The sequence below is a fragment of the Pan paniscus genome, chromosome 13 (assembly GCF_029289425.2).
Source record: "Pan paniscus chromosome 13, NHGRI_mPanPan1-v2.0_pri, whole genome shotgun sequence".
NCBI classification, from domain to species: domain Eukaryota; kingdom Metazoa; phylum Chordata; class Mammalia; order Primates; family Hominidae; genus Pan; species Pan paniscus.
In genome coordinates, this window is record NC_073262.2 from 99755892 (window position 1) to 99780956 (window position 25065).

At 39.3% G+C, this 25065-nt stretch overlaps 1 protein-coding gene across 6 annotated transcripts in view; it reads right to left on the bottom strand.

Annotated features, from left to right (window-relative positions):
• Positions 1-25065, bottom strand: part of ANKRD44 (ankyrin repeat domain 44) — a 344106-nt gene that overhangs the window by 175002 nt on the left and 144039 nt on the right. For all 6 annotated transcript variants that reach the window (XM_057301464.1, XM_034954727.3, XM_063595508.1 and 3 more), the window contains exons 3-4: positions 10870-10948; positions 550-620 (exon numbers count right to left, since the gene is read on the bottom strand). In XM_057301464.1, coding sequence (XP_057157447.1) covers positions 550-620; positions 10870-10948 — 150 coding nt within the window. The remainder of the gene's footprint in view (positions 1-549; positions 621-10869; positions 10949-25065) is intronic.

Sequence of the window (25065 nt, forward strand, 5' to 3'; positions counted from 1 at the left end):
TCTCCATTGCTCAGAGGATTCCAAGCCCTCTGCCATCTGGCCCAACCTCCACTATCAGATTTACCTTCTACTCTAGCCTGAGTTCCAGTTATACCTCACTGAGGCCCCCATTCACTCACTTCCTTGCCTCAGTCCTCCCTCCTTCTCCTGGCCTGCTAAGTCCTTACTCAACCTTTAAGGACCAGATCAACTGACATCTCTTCTGGGAAGATTTCCTCTATTCAAGCAGGCAGTTAGTTGCTTTCTCCTGCAAGTCAATGATGATATTGTAATGATATGCTTTCTGCTTTGCCTCCTCCCCAGGCTGAGAACTCATTGAAATTCAGGATCATGCTGTCCATGTTGAACTACCCCAGATACTCCCCAGCCCCACTCAGCACTATGTCTGGCACGCAGGAGATACTCAAATAAAAGCTGTTCATTTTGGTTAACCCTCTTACATTAGAGGTAAAAGCCTTTTGCTTACCAGTAAGGATTCTTAATTCGCTAGCAAGACTTTTTCTTTTTCTAGGCACAGTAGGTATTAGATTAAATATGGTAATCACTCACTTCGCTTCTGGAAGCAACAGCCCGGTGCAGTGGAGTCAGCCACATGTTGTCCTTGGCATTTACACGAGCTCCTGGAATCAAACAGCACAAGTTAGAGGCATAGTGGGGTCAAGGGAAGCCCTGCCGACATTAAATCAAATGCTGTATCTTGCTCCCATTTGCCTGACATAACCACCACCTCTTCTTTTCTTTGTATTAGTCATGTGCTGACAAGATTTGATCAAGGCTGAGGGGACTAGAAGAAATCTGCTTTACCTAGAAATCTGAGACTAGCCAGATATTTTGGTAAAAAGAAGTCAGTTTCCATGAGGCTTTTGGATAGATAGGACATCAGGCCTATAAATTGCTCACTACTTTCTCAAACTATGGGGTAGGCAGATAGGCTCAAGCATGAGCCAAAACCAGCTCACACTCAGAAGAGTGCCCATGCTCAGCTCTATGAAGCCATGCCATCATCATGGAACAGAAGCTCCCTGCAAATGAATTCACAGGAAGCAGAGTTCACCCGCCTTCCATGACACCCTCGCCATTCTCCATGATCACCAGCCCACCAAGTCCATGTCTGAACAGCTAAGACATCTGATATAAGCTTCCTTTTAGGGGGTTCAGGGTTTTGATTAGTCTTCTGGTCAGAGATGGGATGTTTTATAAAAGGGCTACGAAAGGGGAGGAGGAGAAAATATGTGTATCTTTGTAGAAGCAGTAAGAGAAGTCAATTCTAGCCTTAGGATGATGAGGAAGGAAGCTCATGAGGACAGAGAGTGGAGAAACAAATCAAAGAAAGTAGAAAGTAAGGCAGAGAAAAGGAAACACAGAGGTGGCGCCTCAGGACAAGGGCTGAGAAAGTGAGTCAAGGGGAAGCAGGAGCTGACTAATCTCCAAGAGGCTAAGGCCAGCTGATAGCTGGAAAATAGAAACTTTTTAAAAAGGCAGTGGACTTCCATGCGTAAACGTGAACTAGAGGTTTAGTTTAAGGCACTGGCTAAAAGTAAATAACAAATCATAGAGCTTACACTATTCTTTTCTTTAACTGAAGAAGAACAAATGCCATCAACAGCATTAATCACAGACAACAAGAACATAATCCCTAAAACAAAGACAGCTGGAATGCCTCCCATCCAACCTCCACTTTGATTTCATTGGTTTCAGATGGAGTCAGGTACAAGGGTTATCATACTATGCTGTCAAGGTTGAGAGCCACTGATGAATTGTTGCTTAATTTATCCAGGTTAAAATTATTTAAATCCTAATTCCACTAACACCAGCTTGCCTGAAGGAGTTCAAGCTCCTTATGTCAGTAAGGACCACAGTAAAATCAGTTTGGGTGTGCAAAAATCAATAGGCATCTCTGGCCTCAGTAACAGGAAGCTGTGGGCTAAATGCTGTGGCATGAAATGAATGCGGTTTTGGAAGGACAGTGGGATTCATGGTCAGGAGATGTAGATTCGAGTTCTGATTTCAGCACCTGCTGGCCCAATGACCAAGAGCCACTAATCTGCACAGCGAGGCTAACAACAACAGTAATAATACTTCTCTACCCATTTCACCAGGTGCTAAGGAGAATTAAGTGAATAGGAAAGTGCTTTGTAAATTGCAAGGCACTAGAAAAACATTAGCGGTTCTTATTTCCAAATCACCTCCAATGTCTCATTCACCTCTAAATCTACGACTCAGATTTCCAAAGGAAGTGAAAGGCATGATCTTTGCCCTACAAAGGAAGAAGTCAAATAGGAAATTTAAGAACACAAAGAACCATCACCTAGAGACTGTAGAAATACATATCTTTTTAAGAGCAAGAGAGACTCAAGTGCTAGAGAATGCTAGGGAGAAGAAAATCCAGATGTGATTAAGAACAGCAAAATTGGTTAATTTTAAAATAAAATTACCACTACCAAAACCAAACTTTAGATTTCTTCTTCTAAATATTAGTTCCAACACAGTGTCAGGTGATGGTCACAAAGTCTACCTTTCTGGTTTAGAAACACAGCATTTATCCCTTCAGATCTTCCAACACTCTGGATTCAAACCTTTTAAAATTACCCGCCTTTACGTCAGGACTTTTCTTGCATCATAAATAAATATATTTATGACCACATTGTGTGGTAGATTTGACCACACTGTGTTTCTGTCTAGTAAGCCGAGTGCACATTTATTTCTTATTTTGGGGCTGTTTCTTTGGCACCCATGTCACAAACATCACTCAGACCATATGCAGTCCTAGAGAGCTGGAATTATTTTTATTATAGTCTTTGGCAGAGTAAATTTTGTGCTTTAAATTTTTTGTAAATTCAAAAAATGAATGCAAGTAGAAACCCAAATGTCAAGACACATATGGAAAGGTACTTCTCAAAATTCGTCAGGGAGAAGCAAATGAAAGCAGCATTAACATACCATTTCACATCCATCAAATAGGTAAAAATGATAAAGTGTGACGAGGCCAAGATTTGGCAAGGGTATGGAGCAACAGGAAAACTTAACATACAGCTGGCAAGAGTGTGAATTGGTACAACCTCCTTTGGGAAACAATGTGGCATTACCTAGTAAAATTGATGACATGCATGCCCAACCACCTAGCAATTCCACCCCAATCATATACCCTAGAGAAACTCTCACACATGTACATGAAGGTTCACCGCAACATGTTTATGTCAACAAGAAACTGGAATCCTAAATGTCAATCAAGAGGAAAATGGATAACGACGTTGTGGTATACCCGTACAATGGAATTCTACACTGTCATGGAAAGGAACAGACTGAAGTTCTGTATATATAAACAGATGTACTTTTAAAATCATAACACCAAATGAACAAATCAAGCTGCAGAATTATACCTATGGCATAATACCAGCTGTATTTCTATATGTTGTTTATGGATGCATAGATATAAAATAAAAGTTTAAAATATGGCTAAGGAGTATAAATACTAATTCTGGATAGTGATTGCGTCTAGGGAAAGAGGAATGTGAAAAGGAATGAAGTAAGAGTACCCATACAGCTGCAACTGTATTTTCAATGTTTTATTTCCTTAAAAAAAATATATATATATAGATAGATAGATAGATAGATATATAGCAAATATGGCAAAATATTAAGAGTTCTTAAAACTTAGTGGAAGGTATATGGATATTCACTATATTATTCTCCATAGTATTCTGTATGTTTGAAATATTTTCTAACAAAATATTTTCAAGAAAGCTAGTGCATTTGAAGTTTTATGTTTCTTAATGAAAATAATGGGGGAGGGGGGACTAAGCTGCTTTTGTGTGTGTGTGTGTGTGTGTGTGTGTGTGTGTATGTGTGAAATGGAGTCTTGCTCTGTCACCCAGGCTGGAGTGCAGTGGTGCGATCTCGGCTCACTGCAACATCTGCCTCCCCAGTTCAAGCGATTCTCCCGCCTCAGCCTCCCGAGTAGCTGGGATTACAGGTACCTGCCATCATGCCCACCTAATTTTTTTATTTTTTAGTAGAGACAAGGTTTTGCCATTTTGGCCAGGGTGGTCTTGAACTCCTGACCTCAGGTGATCTACCTGCCTCAGGTGCAAGTATTTGTCTAGGATAAATAATTTAAAATGGACTTTATGTGTCATAGATAATACACACTTTCAGTTTCAAAAGGTCCTGTAAAGCCTCTAAAGTGTGCCGGTTCACACCGTCAGAATGTATAAGATTGCTTAGTTTCCCCACATCCTCATCAACACTTGATGTTATCAGGCATTAAAATATATTGTTTAAATTTTTTAGAGACAGGGTCTCACTCTGTCACTCAGGCTGGAGTGTAGTGGCATTATAGCTCACTGCAGCCTCAGACTCCTGGGCTCAAGCAATCCTCCTGCCTCAGCCTCCAGAGTAGCTAGGACTGCCAGCACATGCCACCATGCCCAGCTAATTTTTAAAAATTTTTGTAGAGATGGGGTCTTGCTATGTTTCTCACGCTGGTCTCAAACTTCTGCCCTCAAGTGATCCTCCTATTTCGGCCTTCTAATGTTCTGGGATTACAGATGTGAGCCACCATGCCCAGCTAGACATTTTAAATATTGCAAATCTGAGTCAATAATACTGTATTATGCACTTAAACATTTGTTAAGAGGGTAAATCTCATGTTAAGTGTTCTCACCACACACACATCCCAAAAAACCCCAAAATAACAAGAACAAAGGGACACGAGGAAACTTTTGGAGGTGACAGAGATGTCTATTACCTTGATTGTGGTGATAATTTCATGGCTGTTTGTGTATGTCCAAACTCATCAGGTTGTAGACATTAAATATATGCAGCTTATTGCATATCAATTATACTTCAATAAAGCTACTTTAAAAATCAATAGGCCGAGCGCGGTGGCTCATGCCTGTAATCTCAGCACTTTTGGGAGGTCGAGGTGGGCAGAACATCTGAGGTAAGGAGTTCGAGGACAACCTGGCCAACATGGTGAAACCCTGTCTCCACTAAAGATACAAAAATTAGCTGGGCATGATGGCAGGCGCCTGTAATCCCAGCTACTCAAAAGCAAGACTATCTCAAATACATACATACATACATACATACATACATACATACATACATACATACATACATACAAATCTGATTGAAAAAAAGAGCATCTCTTTGTTTTAGTTTCTGGTCTAACAATAAGGTTAGACATCTTCTAATATGTTTGATTACTAGCCATTTGTAATTCATTTTCTGAGAATTACTTGTTCATATTCTTTACATATTTCTCCCATTTTTCTGTTGTTTTTTCTTATTTATATTTACACACTTTTATCATTATTATTATTATACCGCATTCTGAAAATGTTTAGTTTTATGCAGATCCAAATTTGGCTTTCAATATTAAAACTCTTTCAAGGAGAAAAATGATCCCACGCATGCTGAACCTCATACAGTGACACACACCCGGGGTGTAACGACACCAGCATTGTTCGCATGTAGCTTCAGAGTCCCTTGAGAAATTTCAAGGTGATTAGAAATGTAGGCAATGGCTTCTTTCAGTCAGTGTTTAAGTCCTCCATTCCTCCATTTCTCTTTTTCATGGAGGTTGAATAGGCAGCTGCCAGGAAAACCTCCTCTCCCCCATAACAAAAATTATTATAACAAAACCAGAGTTATCTGAATGGAGACGCAAGAAGCATTTCATCAGTGTCATCTCTTGCTGCCAGCTTCCTCATCCTCTTCCTCTGAACACTTTCAAGAGTCTTGTTTACATGTCAGAGGGAGATGTCAGATGGTTTTGGCTATGAATTGAATATTTATAGCTGATTTTTTCTAAAGGAAGCTTCACATTATTTACCTGCCTGTCAGGCACCATTGTGCACTGAAGGACACAGTCTGCATGTCTAATGATTTAAAGGCAAATGCTTTTTTACCCAAGGACATGTTAAAGCTTAAACATGAAAATAAGCACTAGGGTATATTGATTATTCAGAAACAAAGGCCCAATCCATCAGACATGATCTGTAATTACAAACTAAGGATGTTCTTCATCTTATCCCTGTTACCTCTTAATTTTATTTTCATAGAGATCAGGGGTGAAGTGAACTCTGGGCATCTTTTCCAGAGGCAATATTTCTGTTCTGTAAGCCATGTTATCTAGAAAGAAGTAGAATAAAGAAAACGGAAGTGGTGTGATAAGGGTGGACTGAGTGTGACTGAAAAATCTCACAAGCCAAAGAGAATAATTTCTTCCCAAGCTTAACTTATCTAAAGTTTGGCTTTTAATTGTTGAAGTAAACATGAAAAGTCATAAAAATATGATTATAATATAACAAAATCAGCTTGCTATTGATTTTTTTAACAAACCAAATCATACAGCACAGGAGCGCTTCAAAACAATTACCATAGAAGAGGGTATGATAATTCCATGAACATGACAATTGCTCAAAACATTTAACAAACTCTCCTTGGAGTTGCCTTTATGGCCAATTTACACACCCACCAGAAAATGGCTTATTACTTTATAATTGCACCACATTTGTAGGCCAAAATCAGCATTGCCTGGTTTAATCACCCCTCTTTCACCAGATAAAAAATATCAAATTCATCCTCAAAAGACGAATATTTGTTATGCATAAGGAATCAAAAGAATGATGTGCCCCCAGCTCTGGAAATAATTTGCATTGAGAGTAAGAAGCACATTTTGAAAATTTTTGGAAATAATTTTGCAGGACTACCACTTGTTGGGTTGCATAAATTCTATGGCCAGATGTGGTGGCTCATGCCTGTAATCCCAGCACTTCAAGAGGCCAAGATGGGAGGATCACTTGAGGCCAGAAGTTCGAGACCAGCCTGATCAACCTAGCAAGACCCCATCTTAAAAAAAAAAAAAAAAAGTAAATTAAATTAAAATTTAAAAAATAAATTCTAATAAATTTTACTTAGTAGTTATGCCTCACAAACACTCCCGCATTAGAGAGTACTTCCAGTTTTCTTCTTTCAACCCAGAACCCTATAGTCCTTACTTGTCCTCAGAGTTTTCTCTGTAGGATCTTTTTTTTTTTTTTTTGAGATGGAGTCTTTTTTTAATTTTTTATTTATTTATTTATTTTATTATTATTATACTTTAAGTTTTAGGGCACATGTGCACAATGTGCAGGTTAGTTACATATGTATACATGTGCCATGCTGGTGTGCGACACCCATTAACTCGTCATTTAGCATTAGATATATCTCCTAATGCTATCCCTCCCCCCCCCCACCCCACAACAGTCCCCAGAGTGTGATGTTCCCCTTCCTGTGTCCATGTGTTCTCATTGTTCAATTCCCACCTATGAGTCAGAACATGCGATGTTTGGTTTTTTGTTCTTGCAACAGTTTACTGAGAATGATGATTTCCAATTTCATCCATGTCCCTACAAAGGACATGAACGCGTCATTTTTTATGGCTGCATAGTATCCCATGGTGTATATGTGCCACATTTTCTTAATCCAGTCTATCATTGTTGGACATTTGGGTTGGTTCCAAGTCTTTGCTATTGTGAATAGTGGAGATGGAGTCTTACTCTGTCACCCAGGCTGGAGTACAGTGGTGCGATCTCAGCTCACTGCAACCTCCGCCTCCCAGGCTCAAGTGATTCTCCTGCCTCAGCCTCCTGAGTAGCTGGGATTACAGGCACCCGCCACCACGTTCAGCTAATTTTTGTAATTTTAGTAGAGATGGGTTTCATCATGTTGGCCAGGCTGGTCTCGAACTCCTGACCTCAAGTGATCCTCCCACCTCAGCCTCCCAAAGTGTTGGGATTATAGGCTTAAGCCACCACACCTAGCCTTTGTAAGATATTTCTACTGTGGTCCTTTTTCTGTGCACTCTGCGTCCTATATCTCAACCCCAGTATCTTAACTCTTAGCCACTGATTGGTTCTCACTGATCTCTCTGACTTAATCCAGATTCGGCCAGTTCCCAAACAGAAGCTAGAGTCAGGAGGGAAATAAAGCCAGACCCTGGACTGGCAGTTGTAAGAAAGTGAAATTTCCAAGGGCTGAATTCTTCACCAAGACCTTGTCTTCCCTGTCTGCTCAGAGGCATTCAGGGTTCTATCCACCTGGCTAACAGGAGATAATGCCAGCAGGAATTTAGCAAGCTTGGGTTACACCATGCTCTGTAGGTTAATACAACAATGGAGAACACAGCTATAATGGGCTGTTCTGGCAAGGCCGAATTATTTGTCCAACATGGTAATCATTAGCACCTCATTCATTATTAAATTAGGAAACAGTTTGGTTGGATTCCCTAAAGGCTCAGCTGCCAGACACAAGCTCAGAGATAAAATCATCATGCTCTTGCAATATTATGAATTTAATATATAAATTGAGTAAAGGACTTTTTGGGAAAATAAAAGTCAAGTGAATTCCAAGAGTTTGCCTCAGCTTCCACAGGTAAATAAAATTGCTAAAAAAGAAAACTTTCCCAATGCTCCCCATGCCCTAAGTCTTCTTAATTTGATGAGAGGGAGGAGGAAATTTTCCATAGCACATTGAACCAAAATTATGCTAAAGAGATTAAGAGCTCAGAAATTCCAAGACCAAACAAGTGAATAGATTAAAATATATGCAACAGCTTCTCCCAGCTCTACTAAATCAGCCAGAGTTGAAGAGAGGCTGGTGGATTCTATGCCCTTGTGAAGGTGATGTGAAACCATGTTTGTCAAACAATCACTGGCCCCAGATACAAGAAAAAAAAGAGACTGGGTTGACTTCATGCTGCAGAATTAAAATCTTCCCTTTCAGATGTAGAAACAAGAACAACAACACAAAGTTGGCATATAAGACAAAGTTCTGAATTTGTACATTCATGAAACATTCCTCTGAGACTCTGAGAGGTGTATTAATACAACATTTAAGAGGTGGGTGGGCTGGGCACGGTGGCTCACACCTGTAATCCCAGCACTTTGGGAGGCCAAGGCAGGTGGGTCACAAGGTCAGGAGATCGAGACTATCCTGGCTAACATGGTGAAACCCCATCTCTACTAAAAATACAAAAAATTAGCCAGGCGTGGTGGCACGTGCCTGTGGTCCCAGCTACTCGGAAGGCTGAGGCAGGAGAATCGCTTGAACCCAAGAGGCGGAGGTTGCAGTGAGCTGAGATCACGCCACTGCACTCCAGCCTGGGCTACAGAGCAAGACTCCGTCTCAAAAATAAATAAATAAAATAAAATACAAAATAAAAAAGAGGCGGGTATAGCTGATGGGGACCAATAGATGTCATACCACAAAGTTCTTTATTTTATACCTCCACTGATTCTGCCTACAATTTTCCACGGGCCAAATTGCAATTGCCAGGGCAACCAGCCAGGTGTGCATTGGCCCTTAGTCTGTGCCAACACCAAACAATACACATTTGTTTGGAACATGGCCCTGGGACATCTTTAGATTTGTTGGAAGAAAGGCCTATTCTCAAAAGCACAAGAAATGCCATGTGAAATCTAACCTAAGCTCCATGTGACCATCAGGAGCGTGGGGCACACGTGTTTTGAGGCACAGAACACTTGTTTCCTGGGGAAACCCACCTCAAGAACATGAACACAACAAAATAAGGGCCGTGTTGCTTATGCATCACAGCACAATTCTTGTTTCTTGTCCACAGTGTTCACCACATCTGCTTGAATGCATGTCTCAGCTCCTACCTCTGCAGAGCTTACTTTAAGATGCTACAGTTCCCCTTTCCTTACTGCAAACAAAGGCGAAAACTTGCTATAGGCCTTTTGACTAGTCTGTAGGCAGTGGCACTTCCTCTAGATGTTAATCTCCCAAACATAAAAGAGGAAGAAGAAAGACAGCTTGTCTGTGAATAATCTACAGTGAGACATCTGCACATGCTCAATTCATTCCAGGATTTGTCTAGTAAACACTCAAGGGAGAAAGCATATAATGGTTTTGGAAACCTGTTTGGTGAGATATACTGAGCATACAGGTTTCCAAAAATTAAACCACTGGCATTTTTAAATCTGATGAAATATTTAAAATACATTGAAAAATAAAGACAATAGCATCACAAAGACCAGTATAAACACAAATCAGATTTAAATGTTTGCTATACTCCCTTCTAATTTTTTAAACATAAAATATTTTACAGAGAGTTGTAGTAGTTCTTTTATAGCCTTCCCTGAAGACATTTTTTACTTAACCTGCCTACTTAGAGGTAACCACTAACCAGAAATCAATATGGTTCCTTGCCTTCCATGTTTTTATGCTTTCATCACATAGTCACAGTCATGTATCCATAAGTATAACAGTATTGTTTTGCAGCCCAACTTAAAAATATATAAATATACAAACACATTTAGTTGGCATATAAATCTAGGGTGTGCATATATATATGGCATATATACAGTGTGCATATATAATAGCATATATAGTGTATACATGCTATACATAGTGTTTATATAGCATGTATATATAGAGTATATAGTGTATACATGCTATACATAGTGTTTATGTAGCATGTTTATGTAGTGTGTATATATACTCACTATACATAGTGTCTATAGGTGTATGTTCATGTAGACTTTAAACTAGTTTTATTTCCTTTTTTATAATAAAAAAATCAAAATATATCCAAATGTACTGAATTCATCTACAATGCTGGGCCTGACTAGACAGCCAGGAATTAGACTTTCAAAGCAAGATAAAAATGTTACTGGAGAAGTCATTTTTCAATAAGAACAACTTCTTGCATTTTTCTTTGTGTAAAGATAAAATCGCCTATCACATAAACTTCCATGAACATAACAAAGGAATTTTGCTTGGGTTCACTGTAGTAGTCAATCTGGTAAATTGGTTATTTAAATTTTTATTTGCAATTGACTTTTGAGTATAGCAGTTATTTACCTGACAAAATCAGGAGTTCAATGATCTCTGCATCTCCCAGAAATGCGGCCACATGAAGAGGGGTTCGTTTCTCAGAATCCTGAAATACACAACGTCAAAGACATATAACAGGTCAGTGGCAGCTGGAGGTCCCTTTTGTAGACATAGTAAGACGTGTCACTCACTCTGTGGTTAATGCATGTGGAAGAGTGTGAACACCAAACATTCGAGTAATTTCTGGTTATGCATTTTCTCTCAACATACCCTATAGTTACACATAACAAAGCATTCCATTTTCTGTGTCTGTGCTTGGTATTTGCCCACTTGCTGCTTTTACTGAAGCCCAGCTGAGGTCAAAGATGGATCATTATGCCCTGGATGATGAATTTCAACTTACAGTATTTCCAAACCTTCAGGATGGTTAAAAAAAAAAAAAACTAACCTACCATAGCAATATAGTTCAAAGCTTTCAATGACTTATTTTCTTTCTAAGGAAACATAGTAGAATGGTTCACAAGGACATTAAACATTAAACATAACTGTGGTCATTTTCTCCTTTCTATGCTTGTTAATTGTTGTTTGGACCACTGCCCATTCATGAAATACTTACTGAATGCTTACTCTATGCCAGAAACCATATTCTGGGGACAGAGGGATGACTACAACAGGCCTGGTCCCTGCCCTCATGAAACTCACATTCAAGTGGGAAGGCTGACAATAGTATACTAGACAATAGTATACTAGATACACATGAGATTATTTCAGATAAAACACTGTATGGGATTAAGTGATTCAGGAGATGGGAATAAGAGTGGTCAGTGAGGCCTTTCTGAGAATGTTGACATTAAGGCTGAGAGCTAAGGTTGATATTATCTCTGTTTTATAGATAAGAAGACTGTAGCTCAAATTTTAAAATTTCCTCAAGATTCCACAGGTATATAGCACAGTCAAGATCTGGCCTTCACCCAGCAGACTTCAGTCTGTATCTTTGGCAAGGCATTGAACAGATTGTGCTGAAAGGCAGCATGGTAACATGCAAGGGAAAAAAGCGTTGCTTCCTCATCTGTAAATTGGCGATAATAAAATCTACCTTAGAGGACTGATAAGAGGACTAAAGATCATATAAGTAAATAAAGCCCTAGGCAAGCAGGAGATAAGTGCACAGCAGTGCTCCATATGAAGCCCATTATTGTCATTGGCATAGAGAGATGTGTGATATCTTTCCTCCAAAGACTGAAAACTTCCTGGAGTAAAGAACCGGCCTCACTCTTCTTTATCCCCATAGTAGCAGCATACTTGGTGCTCAGCATAAATTGGCTGAACTAACTAGTCTACATGTATGGTTTCTTCCACTAACTTCAATTGACTCCTCCATAGCAATGGTAACCAAAGCCCATCTGCTATGTCTTTAAGGTTTCTCCTAAAACTAGCATGTATGTTAGTTTCAAGTTTCTTGGATTCGCTGTTGATTTTAATCATTATTCCTTTCATAATTTGATTATATAATACATCTAACAACCCTTGATTAGCCCAAGGATATTATTCCATTTTCTGACAGTCCAGACCCTCTGCTCTTCCTCTGTCTCTCACAGATTATTGCTTTTAGACATTTCATGACTCACTAATATCTAAAACAGATGGCAGGCAGGGGACACAACAAGAATTGATCTTCAAACCAGTCTATTTTTTAGAAAGTCTGGTAAGTAGGTTTTATAAAGAATGCACTACCATTAAGTAGACAAAAAGGAGTTTGGATTCACTGGAAACTCATGTTGTCTATGTATGGCTGCAGGCAATTACTATGGAAAAGTGAAAATAGGGCAGTCATGCAACTATAAAATAATGGCATGCATTGGAAAATTCAGTACGATATATGACTACAATCAACCTTGTTATAGATATATCACCCTATCTTTGAAAATAAAGATTCAGTATTTGAAATCATGTTAGCTTATTTGAGAATCAAGTGTATTAATTTGTGCAATGAACTATATAAGCTGAGAACAGATTTTCACAAATGTTTTCTATTTCTATTGATAACCCTAGATGCATTTTCCATTTTAGCCTCATGTTCCCTTTGAATCCTCGCTATATCTACTTAAAATTTTCTACTGGGATTTTTGGATAAAAGCTATGTAATTACATGTTCTTTTGTGAACTGAATTGGTTTCAGGGTTTGGTTCAACAAATTAAACCCTGCCTAAGTGATTTAAACAGGGACTATTCCAACCCAAATTATGACTTCATTGACCTGAAGCAAAGGCAACTCTATTTGAGATCTTGGCCTCAAATAAAAAGCTAAGAAAACTCCAACATCCCTCCCTACCTTGCAAATCTGGTTGGCCTGTCATGATATGACTGGTTTTGCTGATTCTGTGGCCCCTTTTATGGCACAGCTTGTTCAAACCAAAGTTTCTATAACATAAAAAGGGTGTGTTGCATGAATACTGTAAAAATTCTTGATGATGAATCCCAGTGTTCCTGTTAATATGTGCTTAAAGGTTTCTGGTAGTTTCCAGAACAACTACGCGAATTGATACTCTCCTTTAGTGACATGGCACAGACAGGTAACTGCAGAGAAGACTTGTATTTAGGCAGTACTCCTTTAGTTCTCCAAAGCAGCAGAACCATAGAAACAATCACAAGTGCTATTAAGACCTTAACCAACATAATAGTGCATTTCCACTATTGACCAAGGGTTGCTAACGTCTTCTCTTCTAGCAAGGAACACCTGATCATAAGTCAAAGCGTGAATGACCGAGCCACAGTAATCACCATGCTGGATAGAGAGAAATCAGCCAGGAGGTAGCACTATGTCCTCTGCCTAGGTAGAAGGCCACTCTACTTTGCCATAAGCTAAACTAATGGAATAGGAGATGGAATAATAGAAGGAGGGCGAAGGTTCTGGAGAAAAGAGAATAGTAGTAATAATACTGGTTAAAATGGGTTCTAGCCCAATGACATCCTTAGGGTGTCTAGAAGAAGAAACAAATCTAGCTGGTTATTATGAGGTGCTTTTATTTTTATTTTTTCCAAATATCTGCCCAACTATTCTACTACTCCATCTCAAAACATTCCTATCAGGGGAGTCACACCTTTTACAACTGTGTTCTTCAGTCTTATTATCACCATTTAAAAGATAAAGAATCTGAGCCTAGGACAGTTTGTATGACTTAACCCAACGCAGCAAACTGATGCCAAAGAATTAGGTGTCCTGGCTCCCAACCTGAAATTTTTTCTTTATAAAAATGAAAGTGGGCTGGGCACAGTGGCTCACACCTGTAATCCCAGCACTTTGGGAGGCTGAGGTGGGCGGATCACAAGTTCAGGAGATTGAGACCATCCTGGCTAACACGGTGAAACCCCATCTCTACAAAAAATACAAAAAATTAGCCGGGCATGGTGGCGGGCGCCTGTAGTCCCAGCTACTTGGGAGGCTGAGGCAGGAGAATGGCATGAACCCAGGAGGCGGAGCTTGCAGTGAGCCAAGATCGCGCCACTGCACTCTAGCCTGGGTGACAGAGCGAGACTCCATCTCAAAAAAAAAAAAAAAAAAAAAAATGAAAGCAAGAGCATCTTAGAAGTTCATGTGATAGTCTAAAAACCCTTCTACTATGATCCCTAAGAAACCAGGAGGAAAATGTGACGAACATACAGTAAACATCATTTTAAATGAACTGAGAAGAAATTAAATAGAAAGGGGTCAGAAATGGAGGGTAAATAGAGAACCAAAGCCGCAGGCACATGAACTTAGAGTGCAGGGATAGGTCAATACACCAGGGGCTTGGGGCTTAACACTTGCAGGCAGTGGGAGATAAGGCAGAGACTAGAACTGCGACCTCCAAGCAAAGAAAGCAAAGAAAGACCCTTGAAGTGGCCTTGAAGAAAGACTCCTGAGGTGAAATAGTGGACTTGGAAAAAAACAATGACAAACACTCACGTAGGCAGATGGCAAAGAGATGCCTTGTCCCGGGTTCTTGGTAGGGAAATAAAAATGTTTCCACTGAGCATTCACATCCCCAGAGTCTGCCCTCATGTGGTTTAGAGCTTTGAATTCACATTGCCTGTATAGTCTAGGAATTTACTTTTTTTTTTAATCCAGGAACTTTCAAGTTGAAAATATGCAAAAAAAAAAAATGGGTTTTAGACCAATGATACCCCTAGAAGAAGAAACAAAACCTAGCTGGATAGATATGCCCTCAATCCAATCAACCTGGGACACCCACAGATTAAATCTCCATTGAAAATGAACTCACAAGCCTAAGCCATAAGACTCACGTGGAAACGTTCACCATAAGCAAGAGTCAGCAGACTGAAGAACCAGCAAGAATTTGAGATCACAGAAGAATGAGATGGAGAACAGGGAAGACATTTAAAATAACTTAAGACACAAAGGACACAGCATAAGGGGGAAAACCCCCACTATTTTTGAAAAACAAACAAAATTTGGAGGAAGAGATAATGAAGCAAGTATTATGGAAAGCAGTACCAAAACATGATGCTAGACAGCATCTAAAATTTTGGTCTAAGAGGGATCAAACTCAAAGAATAAAAAAAGAAAGGGGAGGAGAAAGGAAAAATAAGCACAGGAACTTTGGGCTACGTTTTACAATCATTTATTCAGCCATATTATCTAGACATAGATATTTATTTAGAATCTATTATATGCCAGACATTGTGGTACACATTAGGGATACAAAATTTAAAATAGCCCTCTCACCCTAAAGAAACTTGCAGTCCACTGATCAGTTTCTAAATGTAGGATATTAGAATAAAAACAATAGCAGGGAAGTGGCAAATAGTGATATCCATGATGTTAAATGATTTGTGAACGTATCAAATGCAATAAGACAAAAATATCTTGGTGAATACTTCCCCCAAACCCATCCATATCCGAACTGGCCTGTGCAGTAAGTCTCAACTGCCAAGAAAAAAAAAAATCTCTTCTGAATTGGGAATTAAACACATCTTGCCCAGGACTCCCTAAAGGTCCTATTGGCTCCAGCTTATCTGGGAATCTTGGAAGCCCTCAAGGGCCAGCCTTCTGGGTCAGTTAGTGAGCCTAGCCTCTATCTTACAGGCTGGCTCAGGGGTAGTTCCTGGATCAAAATTGGAATCCAGTACCAGGACAGGACCAGAGCAGCATTAACCTATAGTGGCCGAGCTAAGTGCATTATTTGCATTCATTTCCATCTTTTGCCCAAGTGGACTCTCTGTGATGACCAATAGTTGAATAGTTACATAGGCCTTTATGACACCCATGAATATAAGTGGGGAAAATAACCCAAAAGCAGGTGCAGCAAGATTAACACACACTGAAATGGCTCATCAGCATAGTTTTTAAAGATTGTCCAAACATCACAAAAAGGAAGGTCTTTTTTCATCACCCAGTAGCTCTAATTCCACATAGTCCTTTGCAGACAGATTCAGATGCATGAGAAATGAGAAGCCCAGGTTCCTCCAGAAGGAAGGATGGTAAACCCTCCCATTCTACGAATAGCCAAAGATACACACAGTCAGCAGGGGTCTGAGCTAAATTTGCAGTATGTCTCAGAGAGATCAGGCAGAGGAAGTTGAGTTGTCTGTTTACCAAAGAAGAAGCAGATAAAAGAAAATAGGGAACTTGAAGTAGGTACATGCAAAGTGAGTTTGACATGGGCAGAGAGGCCATTCTGGTAGCTAAAAATACTGTGTAGACAGGCAGACTGAGGGGCACCCTACGCCTGTTTTGAAGATTAAGAATTGTTACATGCTTTGGAAATTCTCAGCTAGAAGTACATGATCTAATCTGCATTCTAAGTAACTGTCATACACCAAAACAAACATTCCACCCTGTATATGAATATCTTACATACCAAGACAAAAAGATGGAGCAATATTAAGAAAACAAGCCTATGAAATACAGAAGTTAAGTTTGGGCCGGACGTGGTGGCTCATGCATGCGATCCCTGCACTTTGGGAGGCTGAGGCAGGTGGATGGCTTAAGCCCAGGAAATTGAGACCAGGAGACCTCGTCTCTATTAAAAGTAATTTTTTTAAATCAGCTGGGCGTGGTAGCATGTGCCTGTGGTCCCAGATACTTGGGAGGCTGAGGTGGGAGGATTGCTTGAGCCCAGAAGGTCAAGAGGTCAAGGCTGCAGTGAACTGTGATCACACCATTGCACTCCACTGCACCATCTTGCTCTGGGTGAAACAGCAAGACCCTGCCAAAAAAAAAAAAAAAAAAAACGAAGAAAGAAGAGGAAGAAGAGGAAGAGGAAGAAGGAGGAGGAGGAGGAGGGTTCCAATTATCAATCCAAACTTCCAAATTCCCACTAAAATTAAAGAAGCTGGGAGATAACTGACAACCTAGGCCCAACTACCTTAATGTGATATTGAACAGAGATCACTAGAGGCAAGAAGATGTCTAAAGAAACTCTGAACACATACACATAACAGGTACCTTGGAAGTATTTCAAATTACATGAGGACAGGAGCCAAACGACACAAAATGGGAAGAATGCTTGGTCTTAAGGTGGGGAATTAAAAGAAGGTTAAAGAAGAAAGGAAAGAGAAAGACAGAAAACAAATGTCATGCTTCTTTTGAAATTTTTCATGTTTACTTTCAATTTTTAACATCTCATAAATACATAGAAATACAGAAAGTAATAGTCCCATATGTGCCCACCAGCAAAAACAAACATGTTAACATTTTTCTATGTCTCCTTCAGAACTCTAGTTTAAAAAAATACTTTTAGGGGTAAAAGTGCCATCTTCAGAAATGCAAATGGTTCTGAAAATAATTTGAAGTATGTGTTTGCATGTGTGTGTTTGTGTGTGTAAGAGAGAAAGGTGGGGAAGGGAGAGAGAGAGAGAAAGTGGGAAGGAGGAAAGGGATTAGGTTGTTTTTAATTCTTCAAACCACTATTACAAATGGTGTTGCAGTGTACATCTTTGTACATGTCTCTCTGTGCATACATGTGAGAATTTCTCTGAAGTAGATACCCAAAAAAGGAAGCACTGGATTAGGGTACACACACACATTCAATTGTATTAGGTATCACTAAATAACTTCCAAAGTATTAATAGTTTTACTAATTTACACTCCCATCAGTTACATATTAGTTCCTTTTCCTAACATCCTCGCCAATATCTGATGCTATTGGCTTTCTTACTCCTTGCCAGTATGTTATGCCTGACATGGTATATTCTGGTTTTTTCAACTGCGAACTGCCTATATGTATCTTTACCTATTGTTAAATTTGGTTATTAGTCTTTTCCTTGTGTGTGGAGTTTTTTATATTGTTTAATTCAACTTTCAATGAAAATTCAAGTTATGTATTCACCTAGACACAACAGAAATGAATCAATGTTTTCCCCAAGTTACCATAAGAGAAAAATTTAGATTTACAGTCCTTATTCATCCCTAATGCATGCATTGTCTCATAAAGCTGAATTTTCCTTGTGTGGAGCCTCCCATGCCTCAAAGGTGACAGCAAATCTCTGTCCCAACATGCTCCCACCACCACACAATTGTATTCAACCATCACAGTCTGCTGGTATTGTAACCCATCCATTTGAATGTAACATGGATACATATTTCTCATATAGAAAATATAGATCTATTTCTATCTCTAAACATGTTCAAATTATGTTATACTCTCAATATGATATCTAACTCCTGAAACGAAGAATCACGCACAAGAATTAAAATGATGATAAAATAAGAAAAATAAGAATGCCAAAGACATTTTTATTTTATCTCCCTTACATAACTAGACACTGGATATTTTATTGCACTAATTTCTAAAAATCAAATAATGTATATTGAGCAAAACTTGTATCAGAGAGTTTATATTTTCAAATTTGATCCTTAAAACAATACTGTGAAGTAAATATGAGCATCCCCATTTCACAGTTGAGGAACCTGAGATTTTGAGGTGATGAGTAACTTGTCCGGAGTCACAAAGCTAGTAAGTGGTAAAACCAAGATTCAAAACCAGATCTGATTCCATTGTTCATGCTCTTGCTGGCTTTTGGATGGTTACAAGCCTTGGTAAATACAATGAAAGTTATTCTCCATTATAATTAGCATGCTTGCCCTAAATACTCTAGACCCAAGGGCAAAAGGCTTGTATGTAAAAAAGTACAAGCAGGCAAGAAGAATAAAATTGGAGAACTAACATTACCTGATTTTAGAGCTTATTATAAAGTTACAGTAATCAAAACAATATGGTATTGGTGCAAAGAAAACTCTGGTGAAAGAATAGCCTTGTCAACAAATGGTCCTAGAACAATGAGATATTAAACTTTGGGCCATACCTTGAACCCTAAACAAAAATTAAATCGAAATGGATCATAGAACTAAATGTAAAACTTAAAATTATAAAATGTCTAAAGGAAACATAGGCGAGATCTTTTCACCTTGGGTTAAGCAAAGATTTCTTAGATATGACATCAGAGCAAAACCCATAAAAGGATAAATTGGTAAATGGAATTTTATCAAAATGAATAATGTCCACTCTTTGAAACACACTGGTAAGAGAATGAAGATAAGCCACAGACTGGGGGAACATATTTGTAAAGCATATATTGGATAAAGGACTTCTATCTAGAACCTACAAAACAACTCTCAATAACTATGAAAGCAAACAATCCAATTAAAAAGTAGGCAAAAGATTTGAACAGATATTTCACCAAAGATATACAGATAGCAAATAAGCATATAAAACAATGCTCACCGGGCCGGGCGTGGTGGCTCACACCTGTAATCCCAGCACTTTGGGAGGCCAAGGCGGGCGGATCACGAGGTCAGGAGATCAAGATCATCCTGGCTAACATGGTGAAACCCCATCTCTACCAAAAATACAAAAAATTAGCCGGGCGTGGTTTCAGGCACCTGTAGTCCCAGCTACTCAGGAGGCTGAGGCAGGAGAATGGAGTGAACCCGGGAGGCGGAGCTTGCAGCGAGTGGAGATCGCACCACTGCACTCCATCCTGGGCGACAGAGCGAGACTCCGTCTCAAAAAAAAAAACAGTGCTCACCGTCATTAGTCATTAGAGAAAGGCAAATTAAAGCCATATTACATACTTATTAAAATTGCTAAAATTAAAAGGACTAATGATACCAAGTGTTGGTGAGGATGTGGAGGAACTATAACATTCAGGCACTGCTAGTAGGAGTGGGAAATGATATAGTCACTTTGAAAAACAGTTTGGCAATTTCTTAAAAACTTAAACATACAACTACCATATAAGCTAGGTATCGTACCCTTGGGTATTTACTGGAAAGAAATGAAAGCATATGTCCATACAGAGACTTGCACATGAGTATTCCTAACAGCTTTATTTGTAATACCAAAAACTAGAAGTAATCCAAGTTTCCATCAAAAGATGAATGGACAAACTTATTTCCACATAATGGAACACTACTCAGCAATTAAAAGGAATGAACTATGGATATATGTCACAACATGGATGAATCAAAATAATTGTGTGAGTGAAACAAGTCGGGCAAAAAAAAAGTACATATTGTATAAATCCACGTACATAAAATTCTAGAAAATGCAAACTAATACACAGTGACAGAAAGCAGATCAGCAGTTGCCTGAGGGGCCTAAGGGAGAGACTGGGAGGGGTAGCAGGGAGGGATTTGAAAGGGGAACAAGGAAGCTTTTGGAGCACTGTATATGTTCATTATCTCAATCATGGTAATGGTTTCATATGTCAAAACTTCGCAAACTGTACACTTTAAATATGGGTAGTTTATTGTATGTCAATTATATTTCAATTAAGCGGTTTCATAAATACATAAGCAGGCAAATAAAACACATTCTCACTCTTACGTAAAGTAAAAAAAGGCATATTTAAAAGTTAAAAATACCCCTAAGCAACAAAATTTATTCAGTTAATAGAAGAAAAGAAATAGCAAAATCGAATTAACCAATAGTGGGTTAATTTAGAGGCAGCTCATGTTATGCCCTGGTTATGTGTGGATGTAAAAGTGAAGTTCTTACAAAAGAATGGCCTGTTGGATTAAAATCTACAGGCTTTAAAAATAGGCACAACCAGCCAGGAGCAGTGGCTCACGCCTGTAATCCCAGCATTTTGGGAGGCCAAGGTAGGTGGATCACCTGAGGTCAGGAGTTCGAGACCAGCCTGGCCAACATGGTGAAACTCCCTCTCTACTAAAAATACAAAAAAAACTAGCCTGGCGTGGTGGCACACACCTGTAATCCCAGATACTCAGGAGGCTGAGGCAGGAGAATTGCTTGAGCCCGAGAGGCAGAGGTTGCAGTGAGCTGAGATCGTGCCACTGCACTCCAGCCTGGCCGACAGAGTGAGACTCTGTCAAAAAAAAAAAAAAAAAAGGTACAACCAAGATTCCTCTTCAAAATCTCTTAGGTTATTTTGTTTCCTAAATGAAACCTTTGACAAATGTGTACTGAGTAAGGATGTAGAAAATAAATCTAGAAAATTAAGTACAAGTGGGAAGGTAAATGGTTTATGCCTAACCTTTGAATACACTGCAACATGGCAGCACTGGATTGACATAGAACCCTTGGGATCTTACCACTGTGCCCAGACATTCCCAAGTGACAGAAGCCCTTTTAAAGGGTCTCTGCTGGGGAAAGTTGATAAAGTACCAACTATTTGTAAGGCCCTGATATCACTTGGCCAGGAATATTTCTTGAGAGCCAGTGGAAACAGAACATGGGAAAGGGTTCTGGTCCTTAAGTCCCACAGAATGAAAAACTGGCCAAGACGCTGTGCTTTGGTGCCAGCGAAACAGGAATATACATCCACCCACTGCCAAGATAATCATCAGGAGCTTCTGATGAAAACCGAAGCAGGTCTTCGGAGTACCACCTTCCCCGACAGCCTAAAAGCTAATAAAGTTCACAATTGTTCTGTGCATGACTCCAAGCATATTAAGAAGGAGTGTCTTTAAACTTAACGCATTTGTTGAAAAGTTTTCCATTCCATTCTTGAACACATGGTGGGAATGTTTTACTGCTAAGTGTATTTAAGGAAACCCACAGATTGGAACTGCTCTAACCAGTGAGGCGAGAAGTCTAGTTTCAGTTACGGCCCCACCACAGGCTCACTGTCTCTTTTAATTAATTCATTAACCAATTTATTAAACAAACATAGATTAATGAGAGGCAGATAACTAAAAAAATAACATAATCATCTGGGAAACTATCTCCTATTGATGAAAGGGTAAAAAGAAGGCAGCTGCTAGTTTTTCACCACTGTAAGGGGCTAGCAATGGTGAAAGTTTGTCATCAGATAAATGAACACACAGTGTCAGGATCAAAATCACAGGAGAGGAAGCTAGAATTACAAAATATTTAAACTTAAACTGGAAGGGCATCAGAGACATCCGGAGAGTTTAATCGATTGGCTGAAGGTCACACAGCTCTTGATGGCAATGGTGGAATCTTTCATTCATACAATAGACAAAAACATTAACTGGGGATCCACCATATGCCAAGCACCGTGCTCAGACCTGAAGATGCAGCAGCCTTCAAGGGACAGGGTCCCTGCCTTTATGACGCCTGAAAGAATCTTGCTTTCTTGACTCCAGGCAGGGGACATTCTATTACAGTAGACTAATGCTAGATTAAACACACCCATCAGCAAAGAGCAAACACACACACACACACACACACACACATACACACGGTATTAGAAAAAGTTAAACAGAAAGAAACTGTGCAATGAAAGGAGATGCTCAAAGGCATCTGCTCTGGATATAACAATAACTCCTAGCTATGGGGTTCCCCCTTCTTCCTTTCCACTCCCTGGAATTAAAAGCAAAAGCTTATATATAGAACAGTTTCTGTGGTCCACAGAAAACCATTTTAACAGAAATGATTAGTAGTTCTTTCCAAGTTTTTTTCAACCTCCAGGCGGATATTTTAGAAACAGAGCTTATGTGTAATACTCACAATAAAAATCACCAATGCAGTTTTCTGGCCGAAGATATCAGATCAGCACAAGACACTAAGATGTTAACACTAATTATCTCTGGGTGAATAATTTTATGGGCATTCCTCACTTTCTACTTTGTTTGACTGTGTTTCAAGACTTGCATTTTACAAACAAGAAAATAAAATTCCTCTTGTAAATAATAGAAGATTTTCCTATTAAAAAAATACAGGTCTGCTCTAGCAAAAGCTTTTCTTAAGTAATCACAAATAGTAAAGCACTGGACATTATTTCCTGTCCAAAGACTTCAATACCTTGTAGTAGGTTCCGAATAATTGATATGTGAGTGTGTTTCTTTGAAAATGACAAAACATTACATTTATGATTAAACATGGCAAAATTGTAATTTGTCTAATGATTCATAAAGTTGCCAAGTACTGTTCTATACAGTGCATCAGCTGATTCTTAAGAAAATCCAGACAGACTGATCAAGTATGTATTATTGTCCTCATTTTACAGGACAGGAATTAAGGTTGACTCAGAGTTAAGTGACTCACCCAAAGTCACACACCAATATTTGGTGACCCTGGATTTCCTGACTCCACATCCGCTGCTCTCTCAACACCACTATGTAAGGCATTAACTAACCATTCAGAATTCCTCTCTAAGAAAGAACCTGCTTCATCCTCCTCACAGCATTTTGGAGGACTTTGGTTCTACCCAAATCTTCCTTTCTTATCTAACCTTTCTTATCAGGTGGCCTATATGATAGACACACACACACACATACACACATGCACACGCACACACATACGCATGCACTTTCATTATAAGAAAACAAACTCTGGAGTCAGAATGACCCAACTTTGAATCCCTCCTCTGCCATGTATGAGCTGTGTGACTTTGAGTAAATAAATCAACCTGATTACTCATTTTTCTTTTTCATTCTAAAATGAAAAATAGGATTACCTACATGCAGGCACAGATTAGATGTCCAATAAATATTAGCTCCTCTTACTACTATTATCAATGACATCTCTGTGGCTTATCCCAATTTTTTTAGTTCTCCTTGATGACTATAGAGGAAAATAAGGAGATGCAGACAGATCCTGGGGGGAACAAGTTTACTGGCAAGAAGTTATATTTGTTTACAAGTAGAAGCATTTACTCTGCCCACAGCCAGCCAATAGCAGTGCTTGCCTGCCTCCTCTCCCCTCCATGAAGTAGTCAACCATTGCATCTTGTATCCTGGCCATTGTAGCCTGTCCTATCCCAACCCAAAGGTAACTGAAGCCTCTCTCATACTCTAGAGTCGGGCCTTCCATTCTTTATCCTTAATCTCATAGGACCTGCAGCAGTCTCTTCCCCTGGTAGAATCCCCTAAAACACCTATATATCAGCGACTCTCACTCCCTGCTCAGAATATATCCCTGCTGCCCTGAAGGCCTCCTTTCCCATCCAGTCTCAATATCTGAGCAGAATCAGATCTGGTTAAAACTGGACAGATGGGAGCTTCCCTGGGGGTTTGGATGTTGTACCCTTTCTCTCCTCACCCAAAGCTGAAAACCTTCAAATAAGTCAACCCCAAGCCAGAACATCCTCACCAAATCTTTCTGACACTTGTCAGGAAAATTCTGCAGGCCAAGACTCCTATGTTATCAATAGAAGCCCCTTCTTAGTAACTTAATTAGAAGTAAATCCACCACAGACTCATTACAGGTCCCCAGGCAGATAACCAGGGGGTCGCTTTCTGTATCAACAAAAAAAAGGAAGTATTCTTCTATGCCCTTTCTAAATTGAGCCAGTGGGACAGAAAACCGAACACACTACAAAGATTCCTAATGGAGTATTCTGCTTAGTGAGGCTAGACCTCAAAATGGCAGGCTTCGAAGCCCCTTCATTACAGATTGACACGAGTGCTCCCAGAATTGGGAGATGGCTACGTAACAGCACTTTTCGAAGATAAGGCATATGGGAGATGCATCTCTACCTCCAGGGCAATGTCAAATAAACCTACACATACTTGAGCACACCCAGCAAAAAAACGGTCACTAGGGATGCATTTAGCCTTCATAAACTTGGGCTGTAGGGGATGTTTTTCCCTTTTAAAGGGAAAAATTTAAAGTTTAAAGCAACTTTAAATTGCTTTGTATTTCAGGACTAACTAGTATTTTTTCACATGGGCTAAGAGGCCCTAGAATCCACATTTGAAAAATCTTGCCTCTGAGAGAATAAAGAATTCAAGAATAGAGTCTTCTCCTACAAAAATCTCAAATACTCACATACTCAACACCAGAGAGGACA